At 32.6% G+C, this 24,633-nt stretch overlaps 2 protein-coding genes across 3 annotated transcripts in view; one reads left to right on the forward strand and one right to left on the reverse strand.

Annotated features, from left to right (window-relative positions):
- LOC112687940 (Kv channel-interacting protein 2-like) overlaps positions 1–24,633 on the reverse strand; it is a 325,918-nt gene that overhangs the window by 253,002 nt on the left and 48,283 nt on the right. The window contains exon 2 of one of the 2 annotated variants that reach the window (XM_025560936.1): positions 12,084–12,326. The exons of the other annotated variant lie outside the window; for it this stretch is intronic. The gene's annotated coding sequence lies outside the window, so the exon portion shown is untranslated. The remainder of the gene's footprint in view (positions 1–12,083; positions 12,327–24,633) is intronic. 2 annotated transcript variants of the gene reach the window in all.
- LOC112687988 (adhesive plaque matrix protein-like) overlaps positions 20,140–24,633 on the forward strand; it is a 23,129-nt gene continuing 18,635 nt past the window's right edge. The window contains exons 1-2 of the mRNA XM_025561001.1: positions 20,140–20,246; positions 21,236–22,243. Of these exons, the coding sequence (XP_025416786.1) occupies positions 20,235–20,246; positions 21,236–22,243 (1,020 nt within the window). The 5' untranslated portion in view covers positions 20,140–20,234. The remainder of the gene's footprint in view (positions 20,247–21,235; positions 22,244–24,633) is intronic.

Here is a 24,633-nt window from a genome sequence, read left to right on the forward strand (position 1 = left end):
AAATAAGAAATTAAGTTTAAAAATACCAAAAATATTTTCCCGACATGAATATAAAAACAAAACGTCATACCAAGAAATAATAATTACTCATTAATAATACATGAATTATGATTATGAATACCAAATCTATATGTATAAAAGAAAGTCAGGTTAGTTACAGAATTTATAATTCAAGAACGGCTGGACTGATTTTGATGATCTCTGATTTGTTCGATTCGTCTCCGTACATGAATAAAAATAACTCTAATCTTGGCAAGAATACAGACAATTATCTAGATAACTAAAAATGTTATCTTAGATAAGTAATTAGATAACTTAGCGTTATTTATCTAGATAAGATAAAATATGACAAAAAAATCTATCTAGATAAGTCCCAACACTGCCTATGGGTATATAATACGTTTACTACAATGTCCTTGGTAATATTAATGAGTTCAATTTACTTATGACCATTCCTGCCATTCGTAGATCATCTTGAAAAATAACTATCTGATATATATTTATAAACACCTATGTAGGGGTAGTGATGGTCTGGTCGAACATTTGGTTGCTAAAAGTCTAATGATAAAAAAGTGATCAAAATGTTATGTAATCGAAATGTATGTTTCGAGGTAATCATTGCCGTCAGTTTTATGTACCATATCTTTTTTCATATATCAAATTATTTATATTTAATAACATTCCTCCGTGGATGCTAGGAGCAGTATAAATATCTATATTAAAATATAAAAACTTATAATTTATAACTAAAAACTTTATTTAAACTATCGTACATTAAAAAGTCAATAAACATTGTAGAACGTACCTATTGCAATAAATTTACATACGGGCTACATCTATAAAAATATTAGATAAAGTAATCGAAAATCTAATGATTATCTTTACTTTGAAAACCCATTTGGCCACAAAACATTTTGACCATATTAATAAAATATTCGACCATTTATTTTTCGACTATAAAACGATTCGATTACATGATATTTCGATCATATTTTATGGTACACTAAACCATTGACCAAACGACTCGCACCGTCCATGTCGACTGTCCGGGAAATCTTAAGTTCAGTCAGTTGGTATAATACATTCCATCGACGAGCAAACACTGTGAAATAACTGTGGAAATGGTTTTATTTTTAAAACTTTATAGTTTTATGTTTTTTTATTTTTAAAAGTACAAAAATAATACAGTCAACATTAATAAGATTTATAGTACAGGTAGAAGGATTGAACAGGATGTGTCGAGTTGGTTTTGTTCATGTAGATGTCAACGTTCGGGTGGAAATTTACCGGAAAAAGTAACGGTAACCGAAAATCGATTTCAGAAGTTCTTACTCGTATGACGGAAAGGAAAACCTTTCGGGCCCGGTCGCGCACACGCTCCGCGATACGTTTAAAAACTCGGTACCACTAACCGCCACGTTTACAGTGATATTACCTCGTTCGGTTACCCCGCGATGTTGCTGCTTCACCGGTAAAGTCGAACCACGGTTACAAACACTGTACTGCACCCATCGTTGTCTTCGACGGACCACCATCACTACATTATGTTGTTCACACCGTTACTACGGCCATCGGCGACGGCGCAATATTAATTACTGCGACGGATCGCCACCGGACCGCGCGAGTCGCTTGGGCGTTAATTAATGGATGATTGATCGTCCGTGGATCCGACATTGACCGAGAGAGAAAAAAATGTTCGCGCATGTGAAATACGTTTTATCATATCGTCAGTTCCACAGCGACAGTTGACATGTTGAATGCAGATCGACCCGCGACTATGGACGACGATCGTAATTACCATTTATACGTAAATGAATAAACAAATCACTATAATGTTAAAATAATAGTGCGTGAATCTGGCGAGAAGGGGTTAAGTCGATTCGCCCTCAAGTTCATTAAACATTACACTGTCATACTCGAAAATGTTGCATAAACGGATAAGTAAATTCACTTGGTTAGAATTACCCCATCCAAGTCTCGACGAAAGTCACGCGATATCTTAATCCTTATACCTTATACCACACTTCTATAAATATTTTATAATAACGACTGGATATAATTCAAGGAGTGTTTGAAAAAAATACTTTTTTAATCATGTTTTTACTATAATTTTCATATATACGAGTATTACATAATTGTTTAAAACACTGAGATTAATTTTTCCTTGTAGTAGAATCATTGCTTCTCTTATCACTTGATCATTGTACATTATGAATACAGGTATTTATTTTAATATTTCATAGACAAGTTTTTCCAATTTAAATTTGAATCGATAGAAAATTATTGGAATTTTATTTGGGTTTTTTTTTTTTGATAAATATGTAATTGCGTCTATTGTTTGACAGTATAATTATATGAATCGTTTTGTTTTATTATATAATTACTATTTTAATAAATTTAAAAAATCATCGATATGATTTTTCGCAAGTTTATTTTTCAAAACCGTTTGAATTTTGAAAACTAAATTTGTTATTATTAAATATATGGTAACCAACATGATGAGCAAAGTATTTTGATTTGATTATGAGTCGGTGGTTCCAGCTGTTAATATATACCAGAAATTTGGTAACGATCAAATTTAAATGATTTGTAATCAGTGCAAACGACAAAACCAAATGACTTATTATTATTATTTTTTTTTTAACGGCTCTCGATTTCCATAAAAATCTTCGCTGGTCACGCTCTTTGTCAATGGATTCCCGCGAACTCTGGCGTAAGCTACCGATTCCGTTTGGAATTGTTATCTCAATTCAGTAATTTTCCGCTGTTTGAAAATTATAATATTACAATGTTGAGTTTAATGTTTTGGACAAATAATACGGTTTTATTTCGCATGATGCCATAAATATTCACTATATCCACATTAGTCATACAATTATTTTGAAATTACCCATAATACACATTTCAACGGCCATTATGCATTGTTATATATATATATATATATATATATATATATATGTATAATTATTACAAATCGCAACCTTCTTTGCACCTGTTTTATTTAAAATGTTTTGAGCATTCACCTTAAATAATCAATACGTAGTAAAACGTTACGATGTTGTTCTAGTGTGATATATGTACAGTAATTATAAGTTATGAAAACCACTTGAAAAAAAATTACAAATAATAGAGTTGTGTGAGGTTCAAATAATTTTTTCAAACATTAATAACGATTTTAGACCATTTATCGTGCAATATTTATCAAAAATTGAATTTATATAAATATATTATATATGGTATACAAATATTTATTATATGATTATCATATTGTTATAAATCGCGATACAAAAAATTACGTGCAATGATTTGGTGCCAAATCCTATTGAAAATCGTGATACCATCTGATTGTGTCTATTGAAGTCGATATAATTCTACGTTACTAACTGCTACCAATTTATCTTAACGTTTATGAGCTTTCTCATTACGTATCATAATTAAAGAATGACTGCATTGAATGTATTTATAAAAATGTACAAGAAAACATTTGGTTTTGATTACAAACAATTGTTTCAATAGGCTATTATACTAAACTATTATTATCAGAAATATAACACGTAAATTAAAATTCGAGACACAACTTTCTGATAAACACGTGTTAGTACTCCATATGGTTATTATAATTTTAATATTTTTTTATTTATCTGTAGCACTAAATTTTTCTTATTGATAGGCTCGCTCGAATAAAATATTTCCATTTTTATTTGTATCTGTTCATTATCCCGAAAAATTCAAGATTTTACACATATAGAATTTATTCATTACACCTTCAATGAAAAAAAAAAACAAACGTGGCATACACAGATAAGATGTGTCAAATGGAATCTTAAAAATTTCAAGATGGATTTTCTTTATATTTATTGTTAATATTACTATCGATATGCGGTATGTACATGCAAATTTGTTTTCTTTGTAAGGAGACCGTTCTCAACAGCATTGTTTTATTATTTTTATACTTTGTTAAAGGTGAACGTGACGTATTAGTGATGTGACAGTATTGCTTCCAGCACGATTAACATGGACTATAATCTATAATATATAATATATAATATATAATAATGATATATAATATATAATCTATATATCTGTACTGCCATTGATCGTGACAAATGGAGAAGTTTAGTAGAAGCTGCGAAAGGCCTTAAGGGCCCATAAAGCAAAAAAAAATAATCTATAAATGAATTTATTTAGAATCAAAATACTTATAACAATATATTTTCCGAATGTAACTTCAATTTTAGCAACAATACTGTTTACAGTTTCAAATTAAAGACTGATAAATGGCAAGTTAGTGGTATCTTTAACATGATTGTAAAATTATTGTCCATCCTTGGGCTACTTTGACAGTAGAAATAGATGTATTGGCATGTTAATCATCGGTATATTATTGGTATAATATTTTCAAAGACTACTTATCTGTTTAAATCGGTCAATAACCTTGGTTTTCAATGTGTATTGTAAAATACATAGAACGGATCATCGTATTACATCGATTTACGACATTCGAAATCTCGCTTAATATTCTGTAATATTTAATGAACAACGTATTTTTAACTATTTTAATGTATAAAATTATTATATACATTCATTTTACATCTAAGTTACGTACCACCGTATACTATAATATTATATTTTATTTAATTGTCAAGAAGAGATCGAATTTTCTTTAAAAGTTTTTAAGTCGAACGTTGAAATAATAAAATGTTTAAACCAAAAATAATAGTATCCGTACATTAACATAGAAGTGACTTACAATATGCATCTATAGACTATGAAAAATACAAGCTGTAAAGGGGAAAAGAAAAAAAATATATGAATGTTGTTGCGTTGGATAAAAAAATAATAAATATTATAGAAAATATAATTCGAATACATAGGACCACTAATGTTTTTGCTATGCGTTCTTTGAAAATAATCGGTATTTTATTTTTATCATAAAAATTGAATTTTAGTAAAAAGAAAAAGAAAATAAAAGAAATAAGAAAAAGTCTTATACTCTATACGTAGTTCTCGAAAATAAACGTCAAAGAGTGATATGATTAAAAATGTGGGTATGTCTGAAAAGTTCAGCGGAATAAATAATATGGTATAAACGTTGTTCTATTCTGTAGGTTACTGAGGTACTAACACTTATAGATGGCGAAAAAAAAAATGTTGGCTTATAAATAATTAGACAATGACGTAGTGTATATAAGGCATATAATTACTCGTAAGTATATCATAATAAATTCAACTGTTTATAATGGTTTAATGACCCTGGGTAATGTAGTTTTACTTTTAATATTTAATGAAGTGAGGAGATACAATAATAATGTAAAAAAAAAATTAGAGAAAGAAAAAGTTCAAAGAGCATGCTGAACATTCGAATGACACTTGGGTGTCCATTGAGATCGGACTATTTTTTATACACTCATTTCGTCATCTCTGCCAGTTGAATGATACGTTTTACAAACACACACACACACACACACACTCGCAAACATTGAGTATGATATTATAACGATATTGAGTTTATAAAACGAACTGATTTCAAGACAAATAAAGGTCGTGCCGATAAAATACGCAAGATACGACCTTGTTGGGTGTCCGGGATTAATGAGGCGACTATATAGTTAACCGTAACGCGCACCTATAGATGGACGTGTAGGACAATGCATTTTTTTTTTCTACAAAACCCGTGTGCACTTGTACAATATATACACTATAACCGCGGTATCGTTTTCTTTTAATCAATGTCGGTCGTATCCATTGCGATTTTCGAGAAAATGGTCACCTAACATGCACAAAAGCTTGCCACCACCATCAAACATACAGTGCACAGGGGATGAGTTAACTCGTGTGCTCGTGTGTGCGTGTGTGTGTGTGTGTGTGTGTGTGTGTGCGTGTTTGCATGTGTGCGTGCGTGTTGGTTCACGTGAAAGTATGATCGAGCGTAATATGCTGCGATAGATAAAGCGAAATATTCTTCACGATCTCACTCTCTTTACCGCATTATAAATGTACACGACGTGTATGCATTTAATGGCCCGTAAGACCTTTCATTGTTTCTACATACGATCGCTTTCGGAGCGCGTACAGTGTTTTAATATTATGTAGAGATACACGTTTATGTACGTTTCACAGGAACCGATCATGAAAATGACCGACATTGTTATTTTGTATTATTGCGACGCCATATAATAATAATAATAATAATAATAATATTATTATTATCGCACACGTGTACATCGCGTAATCTAGAAAACGATTGTGTATACGGTTCTACGGCGCCGGAAGGGTAGTTGAAGGATTGAAAAGTAGAACTGTACCGCAAGCCGTTGTTGGTACAGATGACCGATGACCTGCAGTGGTTTGAAACGGCGGGATTTTGTATGCGATAAAGAAGTCCAGTTCGAGAATGTAAAGTATAAAAGAAACGGCTTTCATGAAATTTGAACGTTATTTGATATAAATAAGCTCGTATTAGCCGCTTATTCGTAACATTAATATTTGAACGTGGGAATTTTAAAATTTTTTTCTCCTTAAGTTTATAGAGATTGCATTATATAACGGATTAACCCACATTGATGTCCACTTTTGCTATTAAAAATATAATAAATGCAATGACGGTTTGGTAGGACTACCGTGTAGAGGTGTAACATCTTAGTCTGGTTATGAATTAAAACTCATGATATTTGACTGATGTTAATTTCATCTACGTAAATAAATATTGAGAAACCTACGCCGTATTCCATCATATCTGTACGTCGCGATGCATGCAATTTTTATGACAGATCGATCGTAATATTTTAACCAAACTGTTAACGTCGAATAAAGTATACCTAACACGCGCAGATCCTCGCGGTATTAGATGATCACACCATTTACCCAGGAATGTGTTCTCGGAACGTAGTGTACAATGTAAATTGTACGATATTAATTTTAGGCCCGGGGTTAACACGCGTTCGCGGGCTGCAATCGGGTTCGTGCGAAACGCGTGTCATAAAACCCTAGCTAACCGAAAACGCGAGAAGATGCTAACAGCGCTGAACTGTGTACCGGATATCGTTATAATACTCGTATTAATGTTATGCCGTGCGTGCGTGGTACATTTTATTTGAAGATCGCGTACTACCGCTGCAGCTTTAGGCGACGATCGCATGTGTAATACGACTTCAATTTTATTTCAATAGCATTGCATTTCGAAATGGTCGATACGTTAAAATATGGATGGTATAAATAAATCCGGTCGAACTCGGTATGCGGTTCATTACGTCAACGGTTTTTTAATATATGATGCTGTCGAAAACGTACAAAAAGAAATCATATTTTCTTATACCAGTCCCGATGTAAAAACGAATTGCATAAATCGTTTTCAAAATAATCACCTTTAACCTATATACCGAGAGATAGTTCTCACATATGATAATATACATATATATATATATATATATATATAAATATTATAATACCATTATGGCCTTAGACCAGGGCTTAAATCAAAATAATATATATTGTTTACCGATATGGGACATTTAAACGTTATAAGCAACTGAACGTTTAACGTTATAAATAATTTAAATGTTATTCGATTTAGGTGTTTAAACGTTACACAAATTTAAACGTTTAAAAAATCTTCCGTTTACCGTTATCGACGATTAAAACGTTATTGACAATTTAGCGTTTTACGTTTAGCGTTTAGCGATCAGTACTATGTAAACTAACATTAAATATTTTAAATATTATATTATATATATATATATATATTACCTCTGACGATAGTTATACATTTTTTTCCATGGAAATTTCTTTTATGTTTCAATCGTTTTCCATTATGTTATTCCATATTAATTTTAATCGTTTTTCGTTTCTGTTTCGTTATCCATTATCCACTTTCAATCGTTTATCGTTTACCGATGTGTAATCCGTTATCGATTTCAATCGTTTTTTGAATAGTTTAACGTTATACTCATTACGTTATAAAAACGTTTTAGTGCCCTGCCTTAAACACATATCCCAGAACAGAAACGTTGAACAAGGGTTGGTGTTTGAATAAGGTTGTTCCGCGGGATCGTTTAACCTTACATACCATATAGGGGTCGGTGTCAACACGATCGTTACATTTTTCACACGATAATTAATTGTTTTACGATTATATTAAAACACTTGTACACATTATAATGTTCCAACTACGTATTGTGTGTTTTAATACGATTATAATAATAACCGTCAGTAAGATGCTGTATTTTAAAATAACATAAAAATGTATTTTTATATACCTTTAGATTATGATTTTTTATTTATTCTCCTAAATAGAAATTCATAAATATTGTTTTTAAAAGTCATTAAAAACATCCCTCTTTGATAACGAGAAAAATTATACTACGAACAACTTAGTAACCCCTAGTCATATGAAAAATTATATTTTTAATAAGGCTCATTAAAATGATCTTTTTGATATTACATATATTTATGCTAATTCCAGTACGAAGTAACAATTAAATATTGAACGATAGGTCAGAATATACATTAAACTAAAACTACTTTTGTAGTAAGATTCAATATTTTAAAGTTTATAAAAACAAGTATTTTGTATTCAGTATATATACCATAAAAGTTATTCATTACTCGTTATTTTTCTCTTTCTTGATAAAATTACCAAACTATAATAATATGATTAAAATTGAACGATATTATACATTTTTAAAAGTTATAATTTACTTTTTAATATTTATATGCATTGTGTTTTTGTATTTTAATTGTTAACTATGCATAAAACCAATTTAAATTCTGAAAATGATTAACTTTTAATCAGAACATACAAATTCTTACTATTTGTTAATCATAATTATATCATACTATTGTATGATAATACAAAATTGTGTTTAAGTATTATTTAGATTTAGAAAATTTAAGATATTTTAGTGAACACATTTTTAAGTTTAAAATTTACACTAAAATATAATTTATTAACGATAATAATAAAATGTTTATAATGCCGTAATTGTTTCCAATCGCCTACTACATTTTGCATCATATTGATTGAGTAATAACGTTCATAATAAAACATTAATAATAATGTTATTTTTCTACCTGAAAAGTATTTAAATTGTCTCACGTCATTGCACGGTTATCATATCAGTTTTAAATATTTATTATCGCCTAACGGTAAAGTGAAAAAATTAAAATCAAAAAATATCTGTGTCGAGAACATATATTTTTTCATAATCATTAAAATATGTTCAATAACAAATCGTGAGCATCTTTGACGGACCACGCAAAATCTTGTACATTACGATTGCTCCGAGTGGAAACACTGTTTTGCGTCCGAGTCAAACGATGTGAAATTTAATTAATGTAAAAAAACTGTTATTAGCGCGACCACGCGCGTGCACGCGTCGACGTGAATTTATGGTCTTCGCATAATTCGCATACGGTATAGTATAATGCGTGAACATTGTACGTTTAAACAGATACATCTTAAACGTCGGCCACTCGTATTGTGGTGATTAAACAAATCGGTGATCGCCACGGGAAAATCTTGTGACCGCGATTATATTATAATAACATTGCGGCTGTGTATTATGAATGGTAAAAGTGCTAATGTCAAGGTCGAGGTCCTGCGAGTCCGCGGTGATAATGCGATGTAGTAGCGGCAACGGTAGAAAACTAAAACGACAGCGGCCGTATAAATAGTAAAACGAATGAAATATGGACAAAACGAAAAACATAATCGTAATCGCACGCGCACGAAATATTACAATAATAACAATAATCAAAGTAACTTCGTCGGCTTGTAGTGCAATCAATTTGCGATTAATTAGTGATTATATCGAATCGAGGATAAGGACTTTAGTGCCCGAAAAGCAAGGGTAAACACACGCATACAGACGTATAGAATGTCAATGTCCTTCGCCGACGCACGCGCGTACCGGTGTGTTATCATTCACATAGTACGCAAATACTATTCCATTCAGCGGAATTTCCTCGTTCACAAGAACCACCGCAGACCTTACCGAGCTGTGGTGGGAGGGATGGGGGAGAAACTCATTGTTAGTCGAAACGCATTATAATATCGTTACGATATACGCGTCCGACGACGACGACGTGCGATTCGAAGGGGGTTTTTTTTTGTCTCCCTGAACTTTCCTTGGGCGCGCACAACACGGGTCGAGACGAAACAATAGAGGCAACGGTGAACGAGGACACCCGTTTTATGTGCACACGACGACGTAGGTATTGCGGCGTTATATTTACAACGACGCGGCACAATGGCGAACAATTCGTAGTTGATTTTCCGATCGTCGTTAGCGCGACACCGAATTGCGGCTGCCGAGGTTCAAGGTGCTCGATACCGGAAACGTCGAGGTAACCAGGACCTGAGATTGCAATCGACATCGGTTTCGAACGGAAAACAATACGACGCGCAGGATATGGAATAACGTAACGGTCGAAAGAAATTACTTATTATTTTGTATTTGCGTACCATTGTTATCGTTATCGGTATCTGTTCCAGTCGGATTTTGATAAATATTATAAAATATACGTTTTTAGAACGAGAAACGGCTGTAGAACGTGATCGTGAGATTATTTTTACCGGGAAAATGAAAACCAAAAGTCAAATGCAACTAGTGCTTAGCTATGGTGTAACGTGTAAAAAGCGCTTGATTTAGGTAAAACCCGAAATCGGTAGGATTAGTAATGAACTCAAAGTTGAAAATCTAAAGACCTTTCTCAAGATGTTAGAACCGAAGTTGCCCGATTGCGGCCCGAATCCAGGTAGTCGAATTTTATCCCAAATATAAGTATCCCGATTGCGTCCAGACACACATTGATTCACAAAATGTTTAATATTTATTTTAAAAGTATAATTACAAGATTGCAGTAACAAATAGTAAAATAATAAATTTTTTACAATATAAAAAGATATGAAATACAATTATGTCAGTAAATAGTCAATAAATAGTCGAATATTAAAATAATAAATTGTCTACAATAAAAAAATAGTTAATAGTTGTTGTATACATCTATGGAAATTACAACGCCGAATATCGGTTATTGTGTGAATCGTGATTACGATAGTTGATTACGATGTCAAAGTATGTATCGGACGCAATTGGGATATTTATTTGGTTTTGATAACCACTTGAATAGTAATTCCTACCTGCTATGTACGGGCCGCAATCGGGATAGGTGAAAAGGTAAAAAAGTTACTTTGGGCCGCAATCGGGCAACGCCCGTTAGAACAATGGTGTGTGTCAAATTATTACAATAATAATTGTTGTTTTATTATTTACCTTTTTTTTACTCGTCAAACAGAAGTTTATGATGTCCACGTGATTTTTTTATTTTTTTAATTAAGATTTTTACGAACACTTACGTAATCGTTAGTTAATTCTCAATTTTATTTATCTTATGTATAATACATAAAAAGTCCATAGAATTTTTTACATTGTGAAATATTTTTTTTTTAATTTTTATGTAATTATTCGTATGTTTGTGTAACTACTAGGTAAAGCAGTTTTAATTAATTATATTATATTATATGCACGTTTACTTCAAGTGAATTATTTAATTGCTCGTAACACCATGATATAAGAAATCTGACTGAATATAGAAACTAAGATAGTAAAGTTACTGAGCACAAAACATATTTATTATCATATTAAATTAAAAAAATAAATAAATTCCTGCAACAGATAGCAATTTGCAGATGGTACGTGTAATGACGTTTCACATTTTCTTTTAAATATTTTGACGCTGAAAACAAAACGTGGTAACTGAAAACGGTTGAAATTCGTAACAACTAGAACCTTTAATATTTAATTTTCAACAAATTAAATGAGACATGCTGCTGAGTGTTTTCGCAATTTCACAGGTATTAACCAAGAAATTTCCGAAAATTTTGTTGAAACTCCAATCGATTTAATCATTTACGGACAATGTGCAATTCTTGTAGGAAAAAAAAAAGAAGAACATGATCAAAAACAAAAAAATACGATACGAATGTAAATGTACTCGTAATAACTTTTCGGTCGCGGTAAAAACCGAGTAAACAAATCCGTTATGCAAGAACAGTGGGTTTCCAAAAAGAGGCTTTACATTACTTGATTAATTGTTTCCGCGAGAGCGATAAGACGGCCGTTTAAGTGTTTTGCTCACATTCTGTACACTTGTCAGTTCACCGGTGCGCGCCGGAAACGAAAAAACCTGCTCTTACGGTCTAAATGATTCGATCTGGTACACGCCGTTGGTGCAGCGGTTTTTAAATGCCCACGACGCTCCCTCGATCCGTCCGCCGTTCTTATCGTGTACAACAACAAGACGTGTATTATTTGACTGATCGTTACCTAAAAAGGATCGCCGTAATAGTATAATTATCGTGTTGCAGTAAAGGGTCAAGGACTCGGAATTCGCGCGGGTCTGCACACGCGCGCGTGCGCGTCGATAAGATATATAATGCATATACGATTTCAATAGCCGAGAATAATAATAATCATAATACAATATCGTATATCATATATTGTGTTGCTCACACGCATTTGCGCCTCGTGCGCCCATTCGACCGTACGTTATAATACAGTCGTTCGTACACAATAATTATGACCTATTGGCCCGCGTTAAAACGAACATTGATTGCATTACGCGGCTAACAAGGTGGTGGTAAACCCCCGGCAAAAGCGCTGCAGATAATAGCAATGATGATGATGATGATGATGATAATAATAATAATAATAATAACTGGCAGACGTATTTCGTAAAGTGGTTTTCGTAGTCCAACACTCGGTCGAAATAACGTAGTGCATGACGCGCGTGATTGATGCGAATCCATATACTTTGAACACAGGTTTTTGTGCGGAAAAATAAAAATAACCTAATGCGCGTATCCGGAGAGACGTTGACACTAGAAAATGTGTCGAGCGAAATGTAAATGTCCGAAAAAAATGTAAAAAAAAAAAAAATCACGAAAGTGAAAACATTATTGCCCACGTCTACCACATACGTATAATTTATAGAAGCAAAGCGCGTGTTGACAACACGTGCATAATACTAGTAAGTATGATATAGTTTCAGGACTCGCGTCCGTACAGAGTTGAGCGGTGATCTCTGGCAGGATCCGTGTACGTGGCATAGGCTATTGTCACAGTATTACGACCGGAGCCCGGATTCTACTTTATCGTGACGATCGTTGATCGTCGTAGGATATCGAAAAAAAATAGTTTTCTAAGCTATGCATTTGCAACGAGGTTTTCGGATTTCGAATTTTTCACAGCATATTTTTTTTTGTCCTTTATAAGTGCTGTTTTTCTGGTTTTTTTTTTTTGCTTGTACTGTGCTTTGAATTTGATTCGTTTTGTGTTTTTTTATTTACTCGTAATTTAAATAAAAGTTCAGGAAAAAACATCTGCGATTAGAACAGAAAAATGTTATTTTTTTTTCTAAATGTATTAGTTTACAAATATTTTTTGATATTTACATTTTGTAAACAGTTAAGAAAAGAAAAACATTTTTAAATAAATGGTTTTCCGCGTGATATACTGCGTCATCGCCAGGTGTATCTTTAGCCGTTACGGGATTCCTTTGAATTATATATAGTCACTGTGTATGTCTCATACACACCGTTTGGTCGGCTACTGTAGTTTGTCTTTGTGCGGTAAATTATTTCAAATCGTTTAATCACCGATTCAATGAATAATATTATCGTTTGCATCCGGGAATTAAGTTTAAATCGATCGAAAGTTTCCGAGTGGCTTTCGATGTAGACGAGGTTGACCGTTACAAACAACTGAATTACTATATAGGTACTACTTTTGGTTTACAACGCAGTTTTGTCTAGAGTTTCAAAATGAAAACTTACTCTTTCTTCTTTTTATAAACGTCTTTTGAAAAAAATGTATTCAAATAACATATATCAAGTTAAATACAACTCACACAAACCCACACAAACACACACACACGCACACACACATATATATATATATACACTAATATATATATATATATATATACACTAATATATTTTAATTAACTTACATGCACATGTAAAATATATATTGCTTAAAAGTGTAAAGTGATAAAGATACATTTGAGATGTCAATATTTCAATATTTCATGTGATTAAGACTAAAAAAGAAACCACGTCATATTGATTGCGAGTGTATATCGTTACATCATATTAAAGTGTATTAATTTTAAGTTACGTCATACTCGTATTACTTTTTTCATACTTAACTATTTACAATACGATTAAATTTAAACTAATTAAAAACTAAAACGTGTCATTGATCATATTTTTTTAAAATTAATATTAACTAACCACTTTATGCATCTTCTATGAATTGTCGAATGTTTTAATTTGGCAGTTTGTTCTACTGTTTATGGTTATTATTTTACGAAACATTTAAATAAAATATTGTTAAAATGAAATAATTTACTCATCATAACATTTTGATATTTTATCAAATATTTACTAAATTCACGTTTGAGTTATACGTAATGTAAATTCTAAGTATGACTTGGCTTTTATGTTTCTGAAATGTTAATTTTCTGAGCTATTAATATGTATTCTCAAATTCACTGTATTTATATCACTTCTTATTTATAGGTCCACCATTTAGCAGTGAGCCACCCCGGAGGATCGATAAAACTTTGCAGTAACCAAATACTGTTAAATAAAAAAGTTCGACATAATTTTGTTTATTAAAATTATGTAAATTAAAATAGGTACATAAAAAAATATTAAACACACGAATAACCTAATTTAATCGAAAGATTCTATTTACGATAATTAAAATATATAATATTTATGCATAGAATTTAGATGTATATATTAATAAATATATATTTAATATTCCGGCATACGACAAAACGTTCATTGAGATCAAGATGGTAATCGAATTTTATTTTGGTAAAAATCTTGTTTAATTAAATGAGTAACACGTATGATTTAGTTACAGGTTTTGAAATGATTTATGTTATGTCAGTGTATCGAAAAAATCGAAATAATGTTTTTAAATGTCATAAATAATGATACACTAAAATTCAAACTAAAAAAACTATTCGGTTTAAAATAATACCACATCGTAAATACAGGTGCATTTGAAAATTATTTTTTCAAAGGCAATGTACTTTCAATTAATTGTGTACTTTGTTAACCTTTTCGTAGTACCAACTCGGTCTTGGTAGGATAAAATCATGGTAACTACATACATTATTCTTTTAAATGTTTTGAAAATTTCTTTGTTTGACATATTTTATTGGTGTTCCCGGCACTTACGGAATGTTCTTGGGTACAATAAATGTTGCATTTTGAATAAAACAATACCTGTTCCACGAAGGTTTTATTTGTTGTAAAGTATAAATTATTGATCGGTGCAAGTTAACAATAACACTTACACTTACTGTTATTGGAAAGTATAAACATTGAAATTATACATAACACTGTCGATAAATTGTACCTTTAATAATTCACAAATAATTTGAAAAAGTAAAAATAAAAACATTTCAATTTATATTCGTATAAAAAGCTATATTTCACTAGAATCTATTCATTATAACAACTTCAAAAAATAATGAAGTGTTTTGAATGCCAATTTTTTTTTACCAAAAACTTATGAATTATTTGATTACGCTTATCTTATTTTTTACAATGAAAAATTGATTTGTTACGTATAATTAACTCGAATTAACATGCAATATAACGATGATTTTAATTTTTTTTATTATTAAAATTACATTTAAATATAGCAAAAATAATTTTCATAATTTTTGAATTTTATAAAAACAAATTGTCATTTCTCTTCGACGACGGAAAAAATGTTGATTCAAGCTTATCGAGCTTGACTTTGCTACTAAAACACCGCATGTGTTTGGGAACGTTATCCAGTTTTAATTTATTTATAACTCCAAGGACTATATTTATGTCGAGTGACAAATCGTCACACACAATTGACGACAAAACATAAGAGCAAATAATCCACGTAATGACCAAAATAACAAACGAGTTGCGTTCAATTCCAGAGGATAATGTATAAAACCGCCCGGAAATTTTTAATAGATAAAAAAAAATTTTACATATTACATATAATAAATGATTCGAATATGGATGATTAGTCATGATAAGAGTGACAAGGTCGAATGATGAATTTATTGTTATCTATACCGTCTAACACAGAAAATCTCTGAAACGTTTGTCTACTTGCGTGTACGTGTAATTGCATATTGTGTACAGAATTTAATAATATACAAAGATTAACGCACTTAAAAGTTGGTTCAAAATGTATGAAATTAACGACCACCGATAAACTATGTATAGGGAGCAATCCGGTAAGTTGTGTTTAGGGCAGGCGCGTTTCCAAGAGAGGGAGGGGTGAAGAGACAATCGCTCTCTTATAGTAATTTTTAAAAATTTGTAAACAAAAAATCAGCGATAAAAAATTTAATAATATTAATGAAAAACAGATAACAATAATATATTATGAAAAATAACAGTACAAACAATGGTTATAGATAGAAAACTATAACCATGGTATTGGTTATAACGTGCATAATGAATACCACGAACTATAGATAATCTATAGAGTAATAATATGATGAGTAAGTCTTTATTTTTCATGATTATTCAAGTTTTTAAAAGTATATTTGCTGTATTTTGATAATGCTTAATAATGATGGATATTAGTGCAACTGTCCTCTAATTCCTTGCTTTTTACTTGATGATTTTTAGATTGAAATTTCTGTTCAGGAATCAAATGGAGCAAAATAGATTGACAGGGTTGGATTAATGAATGTGCACAGAAACATTAGTATAAATTTAGTTAGTGTTATCGATCAATTTGCTGAAAATAAATGAAAAATTGATTTTATTAAATAATTAATTGCACCTACTTATTCATTATTTGTATTATAATAGTAATTATTGAGTTAAAATAGGTTCACCTCCCCTCCTCTTGAAAACTGTCTAAACAAAGATGCATCCGGTTAAGGAACATCGGAACTTACGAAAAGTTAGTTTTCCTATATACTTTTGACGTGATTCTTTTGTTAAACTATATTTTTATTAACTTTATTACGAATTATTGCAGTATGGGTTCAATTTTTTTTCGTTATTTATCCTATAATAGTTTTTAATTTCGTAGCTATATGATTAATGATTTTCTTAGTGTTTTAATTAATATTATAATGAAACTATATTTTTCTATGCTATCAATGAAAATCACTGATTGAAATTTCATTCATGAATTATACACTATTAAATGTGTGAATAAATCGATAAAAATTATAAGTATATAGAAATTAGCGATTGCAAATTTATTTATAGAAAAATTAACACATTGAATAATTATATACGATTTCACGCTCTATGGTATGATTTATTTTTGGAGTTGAATTTTCAATTCAATTATTTCTATAGAAATAACTATACAATATTAACTAGTTATAACTAGTTAGTTATTTTGTTTTCTGTTCAGTTTTAATTAATTATTTATGTTTTTATTCAGAAAACCATAGTGATAATATTATACTGCATTCATGTTTTTCACAGTAATACATTTCATAGCGTATTATATATTGGTATTACAAAATGATGGAATGAGAAAGATACGTATTTTAACTAACACCACCAATTTCTATGTACATATAACATTACAGTAAAGTTATAAAATTATGCAACTATTAATTAACTTTTCAATTATTTGTCAAAATAACAAATAATAAATAATTTTACTCCCTAAGATTTTTTTTTGTTGCTAATACCGTTGTGTAAACTGCAGTTGTAGATAATGTTGGTTGGATGTTGGCCAAATGTACAGTGGAAAAAGAAACCGATTTCAGTGTTTTTCGTATTATGAACATTGAACATTTGATTAAACATCGAGAGTCATTATACATAGAATTTAATAATAGGTAATTAGATAAATACAACAAAGTACGCAAATAAAAACAAAAAGTTATTGTTTTCAAAATTAAATATTTAAATCAGAAAATTAAATACACTCATGTATTTTCATCGAGTTATATGGCTGTAATGATCGAATTGAGTTCTATTAAATTGGTTTTAGTTCAAGTAGTGCTACAGATATTTTAAAGCAACTGCACTTTATTTCATAACCGTTGAGAGATTTAATATGCATATAATATAATACTAATGTAATATGTATAGAAGTATTTTTTTCTCTTCGACCGTTATATTATGTGAAGAGAAAATTTACTTGTTATTGCTACTCGGACGTTATAGCCGTAGTACACGATAATTAATGCGGTAATTGGGAACGTTGTTTCCGCAAAATATGAATTAAATTAAAACGGACAAGTTGGATTCCATTCCTCATAGCTTTCAAATCGAGCACGAACATTATCCTCGGTGACGTGCGTGCTTATAATTTCGCGAATGACATGAATTAAAAGATGATTTACGATATTGGAGTGATTTTACGGTCGTTTCGTTCACTACGTGCACACTTTTTTACAATTCATGCGCTTATCGAGAGTCAAGGTTGTTAATGATAGGCTTGTACTACATCATACGTGATCGGAATACTTTTTACCAACTCATTCCTTGAAAATATAACGCGAACCATAACCGGCTGTGCACGCGGTAGTCTAGTAGAATCCGTCGATGACCGGCACAAGGTTTTCGCGTTTCGTTAATAATCGTATTTGTCGCAGAGCTAGACGACAACTTCCGAACGGATGAAATCATAACGGCTATGAAATACACGTGTACGGAAAAAATTAAATAGAACACGTACCGATTGGACCACGTTGAAGGCACACAAACAATATACGTAATATGATTTATTAAAATCACGTTTTTTTCATCGATCGTTTACATTTACATGTATATGTGTAGTAACTGGTTTAAAAATATCCACGTACTCTTACATATACACACGTAATGCTTCCGATTAGCATAATCGCAGCGGGACGAGTAATTTGTGGATATTACTTTACACGGATACGCGAACCGAACGGCGTGCGCGTAATGACGTCCAATAAAAATGTGTTCTCCATCTCGGACCGATGGTGATCCCACGTATCTTTTGCGTGCGTTGCGGTTTTACACGCGTTTGGAAATGCCCACGTGTACGGACCCTGCATTGCCCAGGAGGAGTTACCCGTTTACGCCAAAATAATATTGTCCGTTTCCGCCATAGCCCTTTTCCGCCAAAAAAAGTTTGGAAACTCATTGGTCTTACTTTTTAAGAATATATGTTGTGTTATGTATAAAATGTAATGTATACACCGATAATTGTCGAAAATCGTCGATATCGGAAGGAAGCATATACTGTACCATAGTTTATTTGTAATTCGCACACGATAATTATCCGACAAATGTTATATTTCGGTTAAATATCTGTTCTGTTCATCATTAGACTAAATACTTAATACCGTTATTGAATTGGAATTTGTTGTAAGCAAAAGAGGTAAAACGACGTTGATTTTTGGTGGTTTTAAATATGTTTTTGGTTATATGTCACATTATTCGACATATACTCGTATTATAATTTATGTTTTTTGTGATATTTTTAAATATTTACAAATGACGATACGTGTTTTTTCAAAACTTTATCGAGACAAAATTTGATCTACACATGTTTTATACTTTGAAATAGTTAAATAGAATGGACAAATTATAATGAGCAATTGCGTAATATTTTAAAAAACTCTAGTATAATTGTGCCTAAAACCGACTAATATAACAGTATTATCATCTACTTGTGCTAAAATTTATAACGATGAGAATACGTAACAGTTGTACAAAATAGTAATTGGTGGAATCGGGAATCATAGTTTTTTCGTTTTTTGCGGAAAAGGGCTATGCGTGAACCAGGGAACCGGATTTTCGGCGGAAACGGGACGTGCCCACGAAAACCAACGAGAACTTAGGGCACGGGGGTAAGAGACGAGGACCGAAAAGGTAAAGGAAACGAACACCGCAACCGTTCTACGTCCACCCGAAACGGCGAAATTGTGTGACGTCATCGTGCGAACGGACGGCCGAATACGCGCGTAACGATGATCGCGCGTCGCGCACGTAATAGGTGGTACTACCGTTCCGGTGAGATTCTCGGCCGGGGGTGAGCGGAGTCGAACGTTGCGGATACGCCCTCGGTGAACGGGCAGTCCCCGGGGGTCCTCGGATGAACGTATAAAGCGGTTGGTCGTCGATCAACTTTACCCATTCAACGTTCGGTTTCGGCGCACTTCACACATCCGACGAAAGCACATTGAACGCAACAACTCTCGCACACACCATGGCGTTCGCAGTAAGTAGCCGCAGTGTTATTTGTGTGATGTCGCACGCACCGCTTACCGGTTCGTTCGCGTTGCGTTTCCGTCGCGCGGTGTCGATTCGGCGTTTCGGTCCGCGTTAACGTTTTATCCGCTGTTCGTCTATCGTTTATTTATTTATTTATTTATTTATTTTTTTTCTAACGCGTCGCCGGTGCCGAACAAACTGTTCGCACGCAAATCACGAGTTCTCCAGCACGATTATACTCTGCGATATTTAAACTCGAAAACCTCCGTACCGTTCTCGACCGTTCGTGTATATAATTTCGTTTGCGTGATTTTCGGGTGTTTTTGGAAAAACGGACGACGTTATCGACATCGATTAAACCGTGAATCCAATACCAATCGACACGTTGGACTTAAAATATCATCGTACATTTCTTTCGTGTTCCACTGCGCTATTAAATAAAACGTTTAATCTTAATCCTCGGGCGGTTTACAGTAATACGTAAATTGTAATGGTACGCGTATCCATTAGAAATTGATTTTAATCGAGCGTGAACGTTCGCTCTCTTTGAAGTTGTTTTCTAATCACAACATCGGTATAACTATCCTCGTCAAATATTATTCGTTTTATTATTGTTAAACTATATTTAAGCATCAAATGCGCACCTTATATCAAGTATATGTATACAAAAGTAGGTACGATGAAGTGTTTCACATTATGTATTTCGTTGTTTCTCAAACATATACGAGTAATGTTCGTAAATTTCATACATTTTTTTCGTTTTCTTATTACGCGCACGTCATTAACAAAGTCTATGGTTTCCGCGTAAACTTAACTACTAATCATCAGTTAATTTTTCCAAAGATTCTAAAAGTCAATACTAGCAGTGAACTTGGCGTAAAAAGTTGTACGATAATAGAAGTATATATATTTTATTATGGCGAACACAATTTATTGCGGTGGAATATATTAAACCAACTTGAACTTACTCTAAAATGTATGCATAATTTTTTACAGTCTGTCACCGTCTTCGCATGTGTGCTGGCTTCCGCACTTGCCGGTTCAGTAGCCCCAGCCTACCCGGCACCGTCCGCGTACCCAGCACCTTCCGCGTACCCAGCACCTTCCGCTTACTCAGCACCTTCCGCATACCCAGGACCGTCCGCTTATCCAGCACCCGCTTACAAGCCCGCTTCATACTCCGCACCCAAGGCATACGCTCCAGAAGCTTCATATGCCCCAGCTCCGTACAACTTCGACTACAACGTGCACGATGACTCCACTTACGACATCAAAAGTCAATCCGAGTACAGTGACGGAAACGGTAACGTCAAGGGGTCTTACAGCTTAGTCGAACCTGACGGTACCAAGAGAATCGTTGATTACACCGCCGATGACTACAACGGTTTCAACGCTGAAGTAAAAAAAGAAGGAACCCCCTCCTACAGCTCCGCCCCAGCTTATAAACCAGCATACAAGGCTTCAGCTGCTCCAGCCTACCCAGTTGCCCCAGCCTACCCAGCTGCCCCAGCCTACCAAGCTGCCCCAGCCTACTCAGCTGCCCCAGCCTACCAAGCTGCCCCAGCTTACTCATCCGCCCCAGCTTACTCATCCGCCCCAGCTTACTCAGCCGCCCCAGCCTACCAAGCGGCTCCAGCTTACTCTGCACCAGCCTATAAGCCAGCCTACCAAGCGGCTCCAGCTTACTCTGCACCAGCCTATAAGCCAGCTTACCAAGCGGCTCCAGCTTACTCTGCACCAGCCTACAAGCCAGCCTACAAGCCAGCTTACTCCGCACCAGCCTACCCAGCTGCCTCATCATACCCATCTGCCCCAGCATACTCAACTGAATCTTACCCTGCTGCCTCAGCCTACGGATACTCCACCCCTGCTCCGGCATACGGATACTCCACTCCCGCCCCAGCTTACGGATACTCTACCCCCGCCCCAGCTCCAGCTTACGGATACTCTACACCCGCCCCAGCCTACAAACCATCTTACGCCGCTCCAGCATACAAACAATATTAATTTTAAATAAACTTTAGGAAATATTTATAAATTATTGTATTTTTATGTAAATAAAATTTCAATTTGTTGATAAATGAATATGGCTTTTGTTATAGTACTTGATTCACCTTAAAATATCCTGATCACAATGTTTTCGAAAGAAACCATTGGTAAATTACCTATCAAATTTGTATACAAATCCCATATAATAAAATATTATTTTGTGAATGATAAAAAAAAAGTATGGTTCAATATGATTGAGAATGCTATGAGGGCTGTTGGTGTGTGTGTGTGAGTGTAAGTAAATAAATGTACCATTACATATTTTTTAAAAATTGTGAACATACATTTTACCATAGTATAAAATGTTATTATTACAAAGAATTTAAATGTTGGAAAATATAATTTTCCTACCATGTTAAAATAAACATAATTTATACTGTCAATTTATAGATATACAAATTACTTTCCTTTGTTACTTTATACTGTTATTTTAATTACTTCCTAGATATATTTATTTTAAAATTATAAAATTTCTTGAATTATTCATTAATTAATTACAAATTGTATTATATTCCGAAATAGCTGAATCCGTGCATTTTGTCGCCCGTTAATAATCCTGCCTCTTGTATGTCTCAAATTGTGTGTTACATTCGTTACCTGTGATTATACTAGCAGTATATTTTTATAATATATAAAAATAACGATTAAAATATACTACGTAATAATTTTACAACGATATTCAATTTAGTTTATCATTATGTAATTTTGTTCGTTTTATCTAGAAAATCCTGAAAAATCAAGTATTCAATTGAATTCAGGGATAATAATTTCTTTCGCAATAATTATTATAATTATTGAATCTAATAGCAACCATCTATAAACAAAAATCTTCATCGTAAATCGCTAATGTTTGTTTGAACACCTTCCAGGGTTAGGTCTATCACTTTTTAACTTAGCTTATCTTCTGCCCATAGGTGTAATATATCTCTGTACCAAATATCGTCACAATCAGTCCAGCCGTTTAGGAATGCATAAAGGATAAACAAGCAGACAGAAATCCATTTTTATAGAGAGAGAACAACTTTTATTTTTGAAAAAAATACATAGTTGACTACCTGTCGTACGGGTTGCCTATAGAGACACAATACAAATATTAAACGATACATTATTGGTTATGTTATGGTTTGTGTGGTTTGCTTGCTATAAAGGTAAGGTGACACATAGAAGATAATATTAAGGATCAAATGTTAATTAACTTAATGTTGCTTTTCTTATGATTTCTAATAAGATTACACCGTGTGATTATTATTAATGTTTCCGATAGAATTATAATATATCATTACTGAAGTATAAGTTTTCTATTGAAAAAAAGATAATTTATATTATGTATATATAACATGTTTGAAAGTCGTTCAAATAAGTTACAATATAATGGATGACAGCACTTATGGACCGTTCAACTGTTAAATTATTCGAATTTTATTGTTTTAACATATTATATATTAACTAATGGACAGTGTACGATTTTTTGCTTTTATTTGACATACGAGTCAAGATGAAATGCTATACGGTTTCAGTATCTGATATTTGGAATATACACTCAAATGTATTTAAAACACAAATTATACGACAAAGTATAAATAATTTATATTTTATTTTATAAGATTTTGAATGGTTAGTATCAGTCTAGTAAATATTACGCTATGAGTACATTTTTTGAAACAAAAACAATTTAAATTCAAAAGCAAGTGAAATTTGATTAGCTATTCAAAAAAAAAATACTTGAATTAATAATAATAATAATAATACATCAAACAAATTGTTCCTATAGCAAAATAAATAAAAATAAACTAATTAAATACGTTTAATTAAAATACGTTGTCAGTAAAAATCGAATATAAAAAGGTGAATAATTATACCAATTAATATGCAAAACCTTTTTCGTTAGAAGTTTGTGAAGCATCTCCGCGCTTTTCTGGTACATAATGATGCGGACTCGTGCGGCAGCTGTTATCAAAACGTCTGTCACCGACCGAGCTTTTATCTTTCTCATCAACCACTAGACCGCGGTACGCACACCCCCGTGAAACCCCATCCCTACCATCCATCAATAGAAAGGGGACGCGAACGAATGCGTCGACGTCCGCACGGTAACACTATCGAACCGGTCCGTTCCGGTCTGTTCTCGAGACACCGTGTATGTAAACAAACGACCTTTCTGTTTTTCACACGACACATTTTTTTTTTTAATAGGTGACATTTTCCTTGAAGTGTAAAGTGTATTTTCTTTGAATTTACATGATTATCATTATTAATGTAATATCACACGGTTTGTACCGGACTCATCATTGTTATTATAATGCTAATAATACTATTGTTAAATACATCATATGACATATCGCACC

Source organism: Sipha flava, unplaced genomic scaffold, assembly GCF_003268045.1.
Source record: "Sipha flava isolate LNK unplaced genomic scaffold, YSA_version1 36_pilon_pilon, whole genome shotgun sequence".
NCBI classification, from domain to species: domain Eukaryota; kingdom Metazoa; phylum Arthropoda; class Insecta; order Hemiptera; family Aphididae; genus Sipha; species Sipha flava.